Genomic DNA, 14506 nt, shown 5'->3' with positions numbered 1-14506 from the left:
CCCTGTTACATGCAGCATTATCTTGATGGAATTCACCAACAGGATAATAAAAAGAAAAAATGAAAATTGCAGGAAAGCAGCTAAACCAGGACTGCTCTGGCCACTGCCAAATATCTCCACATATGAGAAAATAAGAGGTTCAGAACTACAGCAGAAAAGATGCCATTTCTAGTCCAAGAACCAGAAAGCACCAATCTTCAGTCAGAGCAGGAACTAGGAGAGGACATTCAGCATATTGGTTCAAACCATATTGCTTGCAATGGAAACAAACATTCTTGTTTTCAGTGGAATGTCCTTTAAAGTTATATGGTTTCAAGTTTCAGAAATTAGTGTTCCAATCATAGACTTACACAGTGGTCTGCTAGATTGTGTGGTAAGATTCCAAAACATCCTCAGAACCTGCCTAGTACAGCTGTGATATGTGAGCATCTTGCAGGGGCTGGGAAAGCCATAGGGCAAGGGTAGAGAGGAATGCCTTGCTACCTGCACCTAAAGTGAAAGCTAATATCAGATAAACCCAAGTACTAAAAACTTAGCTCTTTTGAGATGGGGAGCTAAAATATTGCACTTCCTCCTGATGGTGGGGTTACAATGGCTACTTACCCTATTCAGGTGGAAGGCAGTTGTGGCCTGTCGTGGCAGCCAGGACTTGTGGGCATGGCCGGACACACTGCAGGATGGGATTGCCCACCAAATCCTGGGCCCCTGAGGGAGCAGAGCCTCACTTATGGACTGGGAAGCAGATGCTTCTTCTCCAGTCCACCAGGGATGCTTTAAAGCCGACTGAGCCTGGCACCTTCATCACAGCTGGCAGAAGAGCAATCCGTCCCTACCTCCTTGTCATGCTTTTGTCATGTGTCTTGTTTAACCTTATTTTGCATTCCAAGTCACTTGTTTTTTACTATTCCTTGTTTTACCATATTTTCATTGTAGTTGCTTGTTTTAATCATGTTTACCTCCTTGTAATACCTGACCTTGCTCTGGTTGCTAATGGTTGCCATATTTGGAGCCAGGAAGAAATGCAAACAGTTTTGCCTTTCCCATAGCAAAATGAGCAACTTTCCCCATAGCAACTTTGGGCAGGTAAGGCGTTGGGTGGAATCCTAGTTATCAAGGTCCCAGTTGAATTGGTGCATCACCCTGACCAAAGATCAGGTGTCTACTCAGGGTATCCTGTTAGAGGGGCCTTGGTGGAAGTCTCTGTCCAGAAGCCAAGTGTGGGGCAGGTGGGAATGGCCACCTTGGTAGTTTGGTGTCTTGGGGACACCATAAACCTTGGCACAACTCTGTCAAAGTTTCAGCCCTCTAGCAGGAGGCTGGAATGGATATACACCCAATGCCTGAGCAAAAGTCCGCCTGCATCTGGAATCAATAAAGTTGTGTCCATTTCTAATCCAGATTGTAGTCTGATTGAGTTTGTTCCTTTATGCCTTAGCTGTAGCTTCTGCGCAACGAGGGGTGGCTCTGCAACTGGGACCACAACACGATTAACACCTATTGCTACAAGTCATCTTTCCATCTTTCTGGCTTTAGTTTATGCCTTCATTTGAATTTATTTTATTTCTTTTGGCCAGATCGGGCTTGGCTGTTGGAACCAAGGAAAGTCCAGAAGCTTCAGGAAAAGATTTATTTTGCACTTCAGCATGTGATCCAGAAGAATCATCTTGACGATGAGACTTTGGCAAAGGTAGCTCTTCAGTACACAAACTGACACTCCTACATAAAAAGTGTGCAGTTAATTAATATTGATTTTAATTCCCCCTTTTTCTGATTGGCTATTAGTGATTCCAGTGTTCCTGCCCCCAAAGGCTTTCTTGTTTGAATCAAATAGTTCTTCTCGCTCCTGCCCAGGAATTTTCCTTGTACATCAGAACTCACCATGTGAGCTTCAAACATTGCTATGGCTTCTATTCCACACACATGCTAGAATCTACCCCAGAATTTAAAATCTGCTGCATCCAGTGTGTGAAGGGATTTGCATGCAGAGCAATAGCATGTGCGCTTGGAGCTGTGTTGATGGAGTCTCCCTGCCCTGCAGTTTCCCCCACCCATAGGCAAGGGAAGAATGCATGCCCAGCTAGAAAGCATGCCTTTTCGCTCTAGCTGATCTGCTGATCACAGGCTAATTGGCACAATGCAACTGCAAGTCAAGCTTGCTGATGTTAGCCACCAATTTAAAACATCAGTCAAGATACATTATAAAAACTCAAAAGAAAAATAATTCAGTTTCAATCCCCATGCTCTGATAATTTGTATTACAATTAATTTATTTTATTTTTAAAAAAATTATTAGGCTCTAATTAAATTTTACAGCAGAGACCTGTCCCACCGCCTTCATGATGAATTGTTGTATTCTGCTCTTAGTTTTATTGTGTGAATTTGAATGCAGTTATCTGAACTGTTTTCACTGTAATTGGAACTGTTTTATGATGTTTCATGCTTATTATTATTATTATTATTATTAGTTGCTTTGGGTTTATTTTATAAAGAAAAATAACCTCATAAACATAAAGCAGCTGGGCTGATTTGGATAAGGTCTTTGGTATGGCGAAGGGAATTCCAACACTTCTCCTCCATCAGGAGCAGCCAGCGGATGAGGCCGCAGTGCCCCAGAGGTGCTCTCCCAACATGGGGAAGCCAAGCCGGTGCTTCCATCACTGAGCGTGTGCAGTGTTCCTGACCTTGCCACCTCCCTGCCGCACCCCATATCATTTGATGAGCATCAGCAACACTAGTGCCAGAAGGGCAGCTGCCAGCCACCCCAGCCATACACACACCAGGGGCTTCTGCTTCCTGTATGCTATGGTCCAAGTCTTTCCCATGCAGCTGCTATTAGCCATGGAAAAGGAAAATATACAGGCATAGAATGTGTGCCTCCATATATTTCCCTCCATTGCTCATAGTCTGCTCCTGTGCCCCAAGGGCACTCATAGGAATGTCACAACACAAGAAAGAGGAAATCAGAAAGCAAAATCCACACATTAAAAACACCAGTATAAATAAAACTAAAAAGCAGGCATATAAAGCTACTGGAGAGAAACATCAGCAGTAAAGTTTTAAACATTACAAATCTCTCAAATGAAAAGTGTTCTCTGTAAAAACTGGCCAGAGATGGAGCCTATATTCCAGAGCTGTAGTGCCACCACTGGAAAAGGATTAACTCTTGTCCTTACATACCTAGTGGCCTAACACATAAAACAAGCCCTCTGAAGTTGATCTTAAGATCCAGCAGGTGGATCTGTACAGCGGGTGGTGCTCCTTCAGGTAGCCAGAAAATAGCAGCTCCAGCAATGTGAGGATGTAGAACCCCACTTTCCACTCAGAAGCCCCAACCCAAATCACATGCACACACCTCTCTGTGTCATTTTCATGCACAGCTGCTGCTTTTAGAAGAAAATTGCCAATCAGTTTAGAAATCAGGATTTCATGAGACAATTTCTTTAAGAATAAACTTTCTCTCAATTTGCTTCCTTGTCTGTCTTATAGTTAGTAGCCAAGATACCAACTATCACTGCACTTTGCAACTTGCACGGAGAAAAACTGCAGGTATTTAAACAATCTCATCCCGATATAGTGAATACACTGTTTCCTCCGTTATACAAGGAACTGTTCAATCCAGACTCTGCCACTGGCTGCAAGTGAAGGCAAAGCTAGAATATTTCATGGAATGCATCACTCTTCAGACAAAAGAATTGTTTTCATGGAGACTTTCTTAAATATGTCACTACTGCAACACTAGGAATGTCCTGCACTTAATAGAATTATTTTTCACCGCTACAGTATGAAGAATGTAAATATGCACCTCTGAGTGGGGCCTGTTTTTGTTTCTCTTCTTTTTCCCTTTATGTTAATTTTCCCCTTCTTTTTGTTTTGTTTTGTTTATTTTTAACTTACCAGAAATTTGCAAATATAGAACACTGGGTGTTACCTTTATTTTTTATTTTATTTTATTGGGGGCTTTGTTTTTGGGAGACAAACTGTTTATAGAAGTTTATTGTAGATATAAATGAAAACAGAGGAGTACTTTGCGGTATTACTCTTGCTGTTTATTGTTCAAATATAATTTAAGAAATTTCCACTAAACTAGGCTTACCTATTTCTATGTTTTTAGCTAGTTAAATGCATGTGGCAATATGTGGCTGTCTTGGAAATAGGTGTGTGTAGGTGTATATATATATATATGGGCATGAGCCTTTCCTGCCTGGGTGCCGTGTGCGTGCATGGAGGATAACTCAGGGGGCTTAAAAGAGCTCTGTTTCAACCCTCTCCTCAGCCAGTGTTCCTGGCGCTGTGCATGCACCATTCTAGGGGAATCTGGGCAATGGGTGGTCTCTATGTGCCTCCCATACCCCCAGCTGAGCTTACATGAACGAGCTTTAGGGACTTCCCATTCTCTGTAAATTTCCATTATGCTCTGCACAAACTGAGAGGAATAAGTGAAAACAGGCCTCCCTTATGCCCTTTGGGGATCTTTTAACACATGGGCAAGGATCATGTCCTGTGTGTATACATACATGGATAGTATATACCAGGGATGGATGGCTTTGGCATTCTCTATCCTTAAAACAGCAGTCAGGTGCCAGACGTCTATTTTGCTGCACACCTCTACTTCACCATGCTGGGCGGCTAAGCTCCAATATGCCCAAGAGAGATGAAGTATTTAAAAAGCATTCATACATTAACACACATAAAATCAACATTTCCTTTCCTCCAAATAAAACACTAGGCAAAGTTTAACCACAACTTGATTCAAATTTGGTAGCAACCCCAGACTCAGGATGAAATTGGTTGATGAATCACCGGATAGCCATCCCTGCTATATACCAATATAGTACATATATACACACACATATATGGAATACGCAAACACTTGCTGTAGCTTAAAAAATGCCTATTTTCTAGGGACGCTCTTCTGCATTTTTAACTCTTCATGTAATGTGCTAGTTTTATGTTGGGCAATTAGGATTTTGCTCTGCCATCCACCCATGTATAATGACAAGATGGTACCTTTTCTGATCAGTTTGTATATAATGTGAATGCAGTACGCAGTCAGTGAATGAAAAGTCAGGTTAGTATTATGGTGCCAAAGCCTTGTCTGGATAATTCAAATGGACAGAGAAAAAGTTATTGGGAGATTCCCCCGCCCCCGCCCCCATGATAAAACATATATTAAACCTAATATTATAGGACACAATGCCAATAGAGTATTTAAACCACAGAGTAAAATGTAGACTTGTCCAAAACAGTTTTTTTGTGAATCAGAAAGAGTTTATTTTATTAACACTATGTCAAACAAAAATCATCACTATTGCTCTGATATTCCCCAAGGGTGATGGAGCAGCCCAGTGATGTAACTCTGAAGGAGTCAAGTAAAAGCTACAAGAGCAAACAACCTGTTATCATCCACTAAGGTATTATTGTGAGGCTGTGAGGTGAAAGTGGAGGCTTTCCATCTGCATACCCATTGTTGAATGCAATTTTAATATCCCAGTGTCTGGATCAACAGCTGTTTTCACTAGTTCATTTCAAATCCAGGGCTTTCATTGCTCAACTGGTATGTCTAAACAATACAGGAGTGCTAGTTCAACCCATTGAAGCACCTAACATTAATACCCCTGATCTCTGAACCATGAATCTTCAAGCCACAGAGCTTCTACATAACATTCCATTAGCATCTAAGAGATTTCACATGAAACCTATCCCCTACTCCCCAACCCCTACGGTTGTAGATGTGTTAAGAATTGCAAGGGCAGAGCCATTCCAAGAGCAGATTTCTCCCAACTGTAGACTGGATCCAATCTCTCTTAGCAGTCTTCTTCAAAGTTGCATCTTAGATGCCTTGGGCATGTGTTGTCCTTCAACAGCTATCCAAGGATGGTTATAGAAGATGCTAGTCAGGACGCAAGAATCCATGTATAAACCTTGCCATCTCTGCAACATATTTGTGGTCTTCTAAAACTGCCCCGGCCCACCTTCCAAACCTCCTGGAAGCCTGCTAGATACTATAGCATGTGTCCTCTCTTGCCTTTCTTCTGCAACCCATTATGTTCCACCTTCTACTGCCTCTTTTCTATGACACAAATACATTCTTTATACCCTCTGACAACAATGGCCCATAGCAATCACATCAGACTTGGGATAAGCTTTTTTAAAGTCCGTACTGTACTATATGCAGCTCCTAATTTTATTGAAATCTGTTCTCTGCATTCCAGACTTTCGTTTGGAAAAGCACAGCTGTAAAAAAAAAAAAAAAAAAAAGTAGAATGAGTTTTTTGGTGGTGGTGATTTACGCCAGTACCCCATTTTCCAAAATAGCAACACATTAACTGACATATGCACATTCACTTTCATTTCCTAAATTAATTTGCTGTGCCACCTAGAGATTCCAACGTAATTTACAAATGTTTGTCCTTTGCTGTAAATGAGAACAAAATCATTAAATGCCTGACCTACATTAGAACTAGTGAAGATCTTGCACTCTATTTCATGGAATCATAGAACTGTAAAGTTGGAAGGGACCCCCTGGGTCATCTAGTCCAACCCCCTGCAGTGCATGAATCTCAGCTAAAGCATGCATGACTGATGGCCATCCAACCTCGGCTTAAAAACCTCCAAGGAAGGAGAGTCCACAACACTCCAGTGGAGACTTCCAGCTCATACTGTCAGAAAGTTCTTCCTAATGTTTAGTCAGAATCTCCTTTCTTGTAACTTGAACCCACTGGTTAAGGGCCTGGGCTCCAGAGCAGGAGAAAACAAGCTTGCTCCATCTTCCATGTGACGGCCCTTGAGATATTTGAAGATGATGTTTCCACTCAGTCTCCTCTTTACCAGACTAAACATACCCAACTCCCTCAATCATTCCTCATAGGAATTGGTTTCCAGACCCTTAAAGCATCTTGGTCGCCCTTCTCTGCACACTTCCCAGTGTCCTTATTAAATTGTGTTCTGACCAAGGCAGAATAGAGTGGTACTATTACTTCCCTTGATCTGGACACTATACTTCTGTTGATGTAGCCTAGAACAGTGTTTCCCAACCTTTTTTGGGCAAAGGCACACTTGTTTCATGAAAAAAAATCTCGAGGCACACCACCATTACAGCCCCGTGACGTCAGCGCGCAGCGTCACGCCGGGAGGGACATGAATTGCTAGCAAATTACATAATCACCTCCTTGAGGGCTGGCTCATCTTCTCCGAAGGCAGAACCCCATTAATTAACAGCACAGACTCACACCATAGCCAAGACGAGGGGGGAAAACCTCAGTCATGCACAGTCATGCACATGTGGGGGCTAAATGAGGACGAAGACCGGGCAGAGAGCAGGGTTCAAATCACCCCACCTGGCCAGGACAATCCCTGGGTGCTCCCTTGGGCCACTCGCCTGACCCACCACGCAGGGCTGTTGTTGCGAGGATAACACGGTGAGAACCACGCGCGCCCCCGGGAGCTCCTTGGAGGAGAAAGCGGGCGATGAATGCAATGCATGAAATATATGAGAGGCGACCAGGTTTTGCAGGTGAGGGGCCCCCGCCAGCCTCCGCTTCCAACACCCGGCGCAACGACGCCGAAGTTTCCCCCCGGGCTCGGCTCGGGGAGCAGCGCTGCTCCCCCCGGCTCCCCTTTGCCCTCCCGGCTCTCTCTGCTGCCCACTGGGGACCCCCCTCACCTGCCAAGTCTGGAGCGCCGGTGGAAGTTGCATGCATGCATGCAGGGCGCCGCGTTGCCATTGCATTGCACTGCACTCCATGCAACGCCTGCACGCATGCATTGCCTTGCACGCCCGCCAAGGGGTCTCCCCGCGGTCCGATGCATCCCCTCCGGCGCCGATGCAGCATTGCAAAAATAAAAAAACCCCGACGCAGCCCTACCTGGGGGGCAGCCTCCGCCTCCGCCGCTCCGCCTCCGCGGGGATCCCCGGGCTCCATCCTGCCGCCCGATCTCCGCGGGGGCGCAGGCAGGCTGCGCGGGGTCTGCGCGGAAGAGCCCCTGCCCGCCCGGCCGCCGCCGCCACGCTCATTCCATGGCCGGGAGAAGAGCGCTTCAAACAAAACGCCCGGCCCGCCAGGCCACGCTGGGAAACGTAGTTCGCACACCCCGCGCGGGCGCGGAGCCCAAGGGCGAGGGGACTACGGATCCCGGCAGCCCCCGCGCCGGGGATGGAGGGGGAGAGGCCGGGTGCAGGGATGGAGGGACGGGTGGGCGAGCGAGTGAGTGAGTGGCAGCCGCCAAGCCTTGGCCGAGAGCCAGGAAGGGCCTCCCCGGAGGAGGAGGAGGAGGAGGAGGGAGGCGCAGAGCGGGAGGAAGGGAGGGAACCCCAGGGGTCATCTAGTGACGGCGCCCCAATCGAAAATTTGACTTTAAAAAAAATATCTTTCGAATTTTTTAATTTTTCCCGCGGCACACCAGGCAACATCTCGCGGCACACTAGTGTGCCACAGAACAGTGGTTGGGAAACACTGGCCTAGAATAGCATTGGCTATTTTTGCAGCTGCATCACACTATTGACTCATGTTCAACTAAGACCCCTAAATCCTTTTCACATGTACTACTAGCACACCAGGTCCGTCCCCCGTCCCCCGGTGTAACTGTAGAACCTTTCATTTGTCCCTATTGAAATTTATTTTGTTAGTTTGGGCCCAGTTCTCCAATCTGTTAATGTCATCTTGAATTCTGATTCTGTCTTCTGTGGCATTGCCACCCCTCCCAGTTTGGATGAATACCTTCATCCAAGTTGTTTATAGAGATGTTGAACAACAATGGTCTCAGGACAGAGCCCTGCAGCACCCCATTTGTCAGGTTTTTTTTCCAGGATGATGAGGAACTGTTAGTAAGTACTCTAGGTCTATTCAGTCAACCAGCTACAAATTCACCTAACAATTAACTCCCATATTTTACCAGCTTCACCACAAGAATATCAAGGGGGACTTTGTCAAAACCTTACAGAAATCAAGATACACTACATCCACCGCATTCCTCTGATCCACCAAGCTTGTAACTCTGAGAGAGAGAGAGAGAGAGAGAGAGAGAGAGAGAATTGTCTGGCACGGGGGGAACCCATGCTGGATGACAGTAATCACAGCATCCTTTTCTAAGTGCTTATAGACTGACTGCTTAATTATCTGTTCCAGGACCTTTTCTGGTATTGACATAAAACTGACCGGACAGTAGTTAGCTGGGTCTTCTCTCCCCCCCCCCCACTTTTTGAAGATGGAAACAACATTTTCCCACCTCTAGTCCATAGGCACTTCACTTGTTCTCCAGGAATTATCAAACATTATAGACAGAGGCTCTGAGATTACATCCGCTAGCTCCTTTAGTAGCCTTGGGTGCAGTTTTTCAGGTCCTGGAGAATTGAATTTGTTTAAAGTAGTTAAGTGTTCCCTTACCTCCTCTTTTCCTGTCTTGGGCTGCAACTCCCTCCTTGCATTGTTAATTCTGCTTTTACCAGGTTGGGCATCACTTGGCTTTTGGGTGAAGACAGAGGTGAAGTAAGTGTTGAGCAGTTCTGCCTTTTCTCTGTCGCACAATAGCATTTCTTCATCTTCTGCACGCAAGGGACACACTATTACTTGTTCTTCCTCTTGCTTCAAACATAGCTGAAGAAACCTTTTCTTTTCTTATTAACCTCTCTTGCAAGCCTGAGATCATTCTGAGCTTTGGCCTGCCTGACCTTCTCCCTGCAACTGTTGGCTACTCATGTTTACAGTGGTGTAGCATTTGGGGGGCACAGGAGCTGTAGCCCTAGGTGCAAAATTGTTGGGCACAGAATTTCAACATCTGGAACTGCCTCAATACAGCTGTATGCTCCTGGTGCTGGGCTTCTCCATGCGAACCAGGAAGCGAGCTCTCCAGATAGAGGAATGAATTTTATTTTCTTATCTCTGCAGCTGCATCTCCTGGTGACACGGATGCCATTAGGCAATTGAATGTGCATGCGCACTCCCCTTTTCCCTCCCACTCATCTGCTCCACTGCACTGGCAGCCCACATTGTGTGTGTACCCTTCCTTCATGTTTTCCCCTTCCTTCCATTTCTTTATACATGCCTTTCTTACATCACGTCTCAGTAGATGCAGTCTCCTGCCTCAGTAGATGCAGTCTCCTGAAAGTGGAATTATTTTGAAGTATATATAAAAAAATTAATCCAATGATGTTTAGAATCATTAACCAAACCAGGATCAGATCTTCCACTTCCCACCCCATCACCACAGGCTATGTCCCTCCAAGTGGCTCTGGGTATCACATCGCCATTTCCTTCTGCCCCTTATAAAGCTCCTGTGCTTTTAACAACAGAGAGACAGGCAGAAGTTAAACTATAAATGGCACTGGTTTTTCAGCGACTGATAAAGAATTGTTTTACAAAATAAGAGTCTGAGCTCCATGCCAAATGAATAGGAAAAACCTCCTTTGAATACTCTTGGACTGCCTCCTGCTTCTTTTTTCCTCTGCTTTCCCTCTTCAAAATAACAGGATATGGTGAGACAACAGAAGCTGTCCTTGTAACGGATCCCCCTTCTTCCTTTACTTGATTTGTCTCTCCTCCTCTGGAACCAACACAGCAATAACACTTTATATTGTATTCTGATAATGTAAAAGCACTGAGCCACTTTATTCTCAGTGTCTGAGCAGACAGATGTAGACTGCTTGTTACACTTCTACAGGGACTTAATTTTGTATAAATGTCACTCCTGCTGGCTCTCTGTATAAAGAATTAATTCCAAGAGTCATATTTCCTTCTAATGGAAAGATTACTTTACTGATTGCTAGGAAAACAGGGTAATAGAAGACACTCAATTAAACCAAGCTGTTTCCAAATGCAATATATATTTGATGATTGGTTTGTGTTAGGGACCTTGCAGGATTCGAGGCAGGGAGGTCTTGAGCTCTTTCAACTCTCATCTAACATAATCTTCTTGTTTTCCTTCTTGATACTCTATGTGGGGATGTTGGGATGCTCCCAAGCTGTAGGATTTGGGTTGAATCTGTTTTTGTTGAATCTGAGGATATATTTACATGGGCTGAAGATCAGTACTCACTTTAACTCCACACTATCAACGTGTTAAAAATGACAGACAAAGAGGGAGGTGGGGTGCCAACGGCAGGCAGGTTTTCATTTTCAAATGATCACACATAGTGAGGTTTGCACCAGTAAAACGAGAATTCTAATGGTCCAATCCAAAAATAAGGTCACCAAACTATTGCCCTATGCCAGGAATTCATTACGTGAAGTAGAGACTATGATGCCCAGGCAGATTCATATTACCATTCCTTTATATAACCACAACTTCTCTCCCTGTTGGAAATAGCACCGCAGGCCACCCATCCAAGAGCTTTGCATCAGGGTGCAATTGTGTTTTCCCAAATGGCAATATGGGATCAATGGTGAAATCCATATGGAATTGAAACTTTGAAACTTGAGACAAACAGCTATTTTTTTCTGGACACTAAAAAGGTGTGTGTGTGTGTGTGTGTGTGTGTGTGTGTACACATGACTCAGCCATTCTGCCTCCTCTTTATAAACTAACCAGTGTCTCTGATATGCTGTAAGAACTGTATATTGAACACTAGGGCCATCTTATTCTTTCCTTTCAAATCTTCACTTTGTAAATGACAATCACTGCTTGATGCAGATGTTGCACTGTATGCCACTCAGGGATATTACCTTATTAAAAATAATAAGATATATAAAATGACAGTAATAATAAGGAAACCATTATTAGAAATGTGTTGAAAGGCACAATTTGAGATGCCAAAATGTGGAAGACCCAGACAAGGCTTTCAAGCCAGCTATTAGAGATGATGAGGTTACAAACTGAATTCACTGTTACTATTTCCTCAGCAACATGCACCACTGATTTCACACTTCGATTGTGAGCACGAGATCCATATTGTGAATTTCCATCCTTCAGAATCAAATTCTGACCATACAAATAGAATTTCAAAGTACAGTACTGGCATATTTGACATTTGGTCTGCAAAGCATTTTCTGTGGTCAAAAAAAAAGGATGGATTACTTGCACTACCATTATAAACACACCTGCTTAAATATAAGTCCTTCTTAAGGCAGCAGGACTTGGGATTTAATATAAGTATGTGTGTTTTGATCAAGATCTTTGACAGACAATTGTAACACATTTGCATAATTGCTACAGTTTTGCTGATTTACCACATGGAAAAATATATGGGATAGCAGTAAAATAACAACCAAGTTGTTCCTATTGCAAAAGAATCATCCAGCTGAGCCCCTCTATTTGTTGACAGACCAAAGCACTTCATAGAGTATCCCACCCTTAAAAGAATTAGAGCCAGCTCACACTCCCATTTCTGCTACCAAATATTCTCCACACAATTGTCTTTGAGCAGTATGTGCCTATAATCGTACAAAGGAAGTACTGTGTGGATTGGTGGGTATCTCTGAAGCGATTCCATGATTTGTACCTGTACTTTTTAAAACTTATGCCATTGCAAGAACGACAGCAAAGTGTGTAAGCTCTGTCCTACCATTTCTTGCAGTACATTTCTTAGAGCTCATTTGGCCAAAAGGAAATCAAAAAACACCCCTCAGATTGGCTTAGGAACTGACCCTTCAAATTAGGTCATTGGAGATCCTGGAAACAGTATTTCCCAGTTCAAATGATGTCCAAGGAAGGGGCCACAGTTCAGTGGTAAAGCTCTTGTTGCATAGGTAGGAGGCAACTGGTATCTCTAAGGTTTGGGGGTTGTTGTTGTTGTTTTTAAAATGGATCTTGTAGCAGGTGTAAAAAGAACTCTCCATAGGATTTTGGAGATTGCTTCAAGTCAGAGCTGGACCAGATAGGCAAATAGTCTGACCTGAGATCAGGCAGCTTCCTGTGGAACCAAAGGTACAGCATAGGCTCTACATAAAGCTATTGGTGCATTTGCCCACTTAAATTCTCTACTTTAAGCCTTTCTCTTTCATGTCGCATTCTAGAAACAATTGGAGAAACAAGATGGGTGAATGTGCTCAGAACTCATGTGCCATCCTGCACCATCCTTCCCCAACTTGCTGCTCTCCAGATGTTTTGGACTACAACTCTTATCAGCCCCAGCCAGCATGCTCAGGGATGATGGGAGTTATAGTCCAAAACATCTGGAAAGCACGATGTATTGGAAGGCTGTTCACCCACAAGCTTGGAAAGGTCACTTAGATATCAGTGGTGATTAACTTTCAGAAGAGAGGAAATGGTTGTGGGGTTTAGGGGAAGAATAGACATTAGGGCAGACAGGATTATAAAATCTCAAAATTTTTATGAAAAGTTTGTAAATCTAAAGGCATCCATTTCTGTAAACATGGTCTTTACTTTAACACTTCACCATTGCACCATTGCAGGAAAGACCGCTTACCATCTCAGCGGCGGCAGCAGTTGCAGCCTGGTGAAATCAAATTTGAACTGGCCAATCATGGCCAAGCTAGGGGCAGTACTTTTGAGGTCCATCTCCACTGCATTTAAACTGGCTGCTTGCCAGGTAAGTGGGCCGTGCAGATGTATGGCCTGGCAATGGGGTCACTCAGGTCACCGTATTGAGGGCCAGGGAGGAATTTGCCTGCAGACAAATTGAGCCATTTTGGAGATTTTGTCTACCTCCCTCACAGCAACTGTCACAACTTGCTGGCAGAAAAAGGCATTGGGTTCAGAGGCACCGCCTTCGGGCCAGCATTGGAGCGGCTCAGCGCCATGTAGTGGCACATGGTATGTGCCTGTAACATCACGTGGGCACACATGAAGCCAGGAGGAGGCCCAGCACCTCACCCAGCCCACTGAGCCTCCTGCCAGCCGGGCTCCAGCATGGCTGAGGCTGGCAGGGCCTGAGTGGCAGCCGCTGCTGCATCCACCACAGCAGCCACAGTCAGCAGCAGTAGGGGGAGAAGTGGCGACAACAGCAATGGAGCGCTGCAGCAAGGTTCCTGGCCCCAGGGGGGCTGGCCACTTGTGGACCCACCTGAGCCACAGCCCTTCTGTCGAGAACCCCACGGCAGCGATGGCGGGAGAAGGAGGCAGTGGCAGCACAGATGCTTGGGGGAAAGGAGGTGGGAGAGGCCGTGGAGGCATGCTTGGTGCTTGGCCTCCTTCGCCCACCTCAATATTGGGGGAGCTGAGCCCCCCGGGAAACCATATAGAGGGGGCTGAAGACACCTCAGCCCATAGGAGCTGGCGCCTATGATTGGGTTGAACCCTTAGTCTAAATGGGGGGTAGGAAGGAGCCCACTTGTTGCTTTTTGATCAAAGTATCAAGGAACCCCAGTGCATGTGTTTGGGGGAAAGGATTCTGTCTGAAAACCCAGATGGGCCCAGCAGGCCATCAAACGGCTTCCTGGAGGGATTGTCCTATTTGATGTGTGTCATATGGGGATCCCAGGAATGACCATGAATCAGGTAACAAATAGGTTGGTTGTTTTGAGACACATGCTGAAGCCAACTGACATCTGGAATCAACCAAACCGCGCCATTGTGATTCCATGATGTTGTCAGGTCATTTGTACTGCTTCCT

The 14506-nt window shown here is 44.9% G+C and overlaps 1 protein-coding gene across 1 annotated transcript in view; it reads left to right on the top strand.

The window, feature by feature from the left end:
* Window positions 1-4023, top strand: part of RORB (RAR related orphan receptor B) — a 149442-nt gene extending 145419 nt beyond the window's left edge. Inside the window, exons 9-10 of the mRNA XM_082241608.1 lie at window positions 1575-1687; window positions 3487-4023. Coding sequence (XP_082097734.1) covers window positions 1575-1687; window positions 3487-3642 — 269 coding nt within the window. The 3' untranslated portion in view covers window positions 3643-4023. The remainder of the gene's footprint in view (window positions 1-1574; window positions 1688-3486) is intronic.
* Window positions 4024-14506: the final 10483 nt, after the last annotated feature.

Source organism: Podarcis vaucheri (genome assembly GCF_965113315.1).
Source record: "Podarcis vaucheri genome assembly, chromosome: 11".
Taxonomy (NCBI): Eukaryota; Metazoa; Chordata; class Lepidosauria; order Squamata; family Lacertidae; genus Podarcis; species Podarcis vaucheri.
The sequence above is the reverse complement of the archived record's forward strand: the minus strand, read 5'-3'. Positions and strand labels throughout refer to the sequence as shown.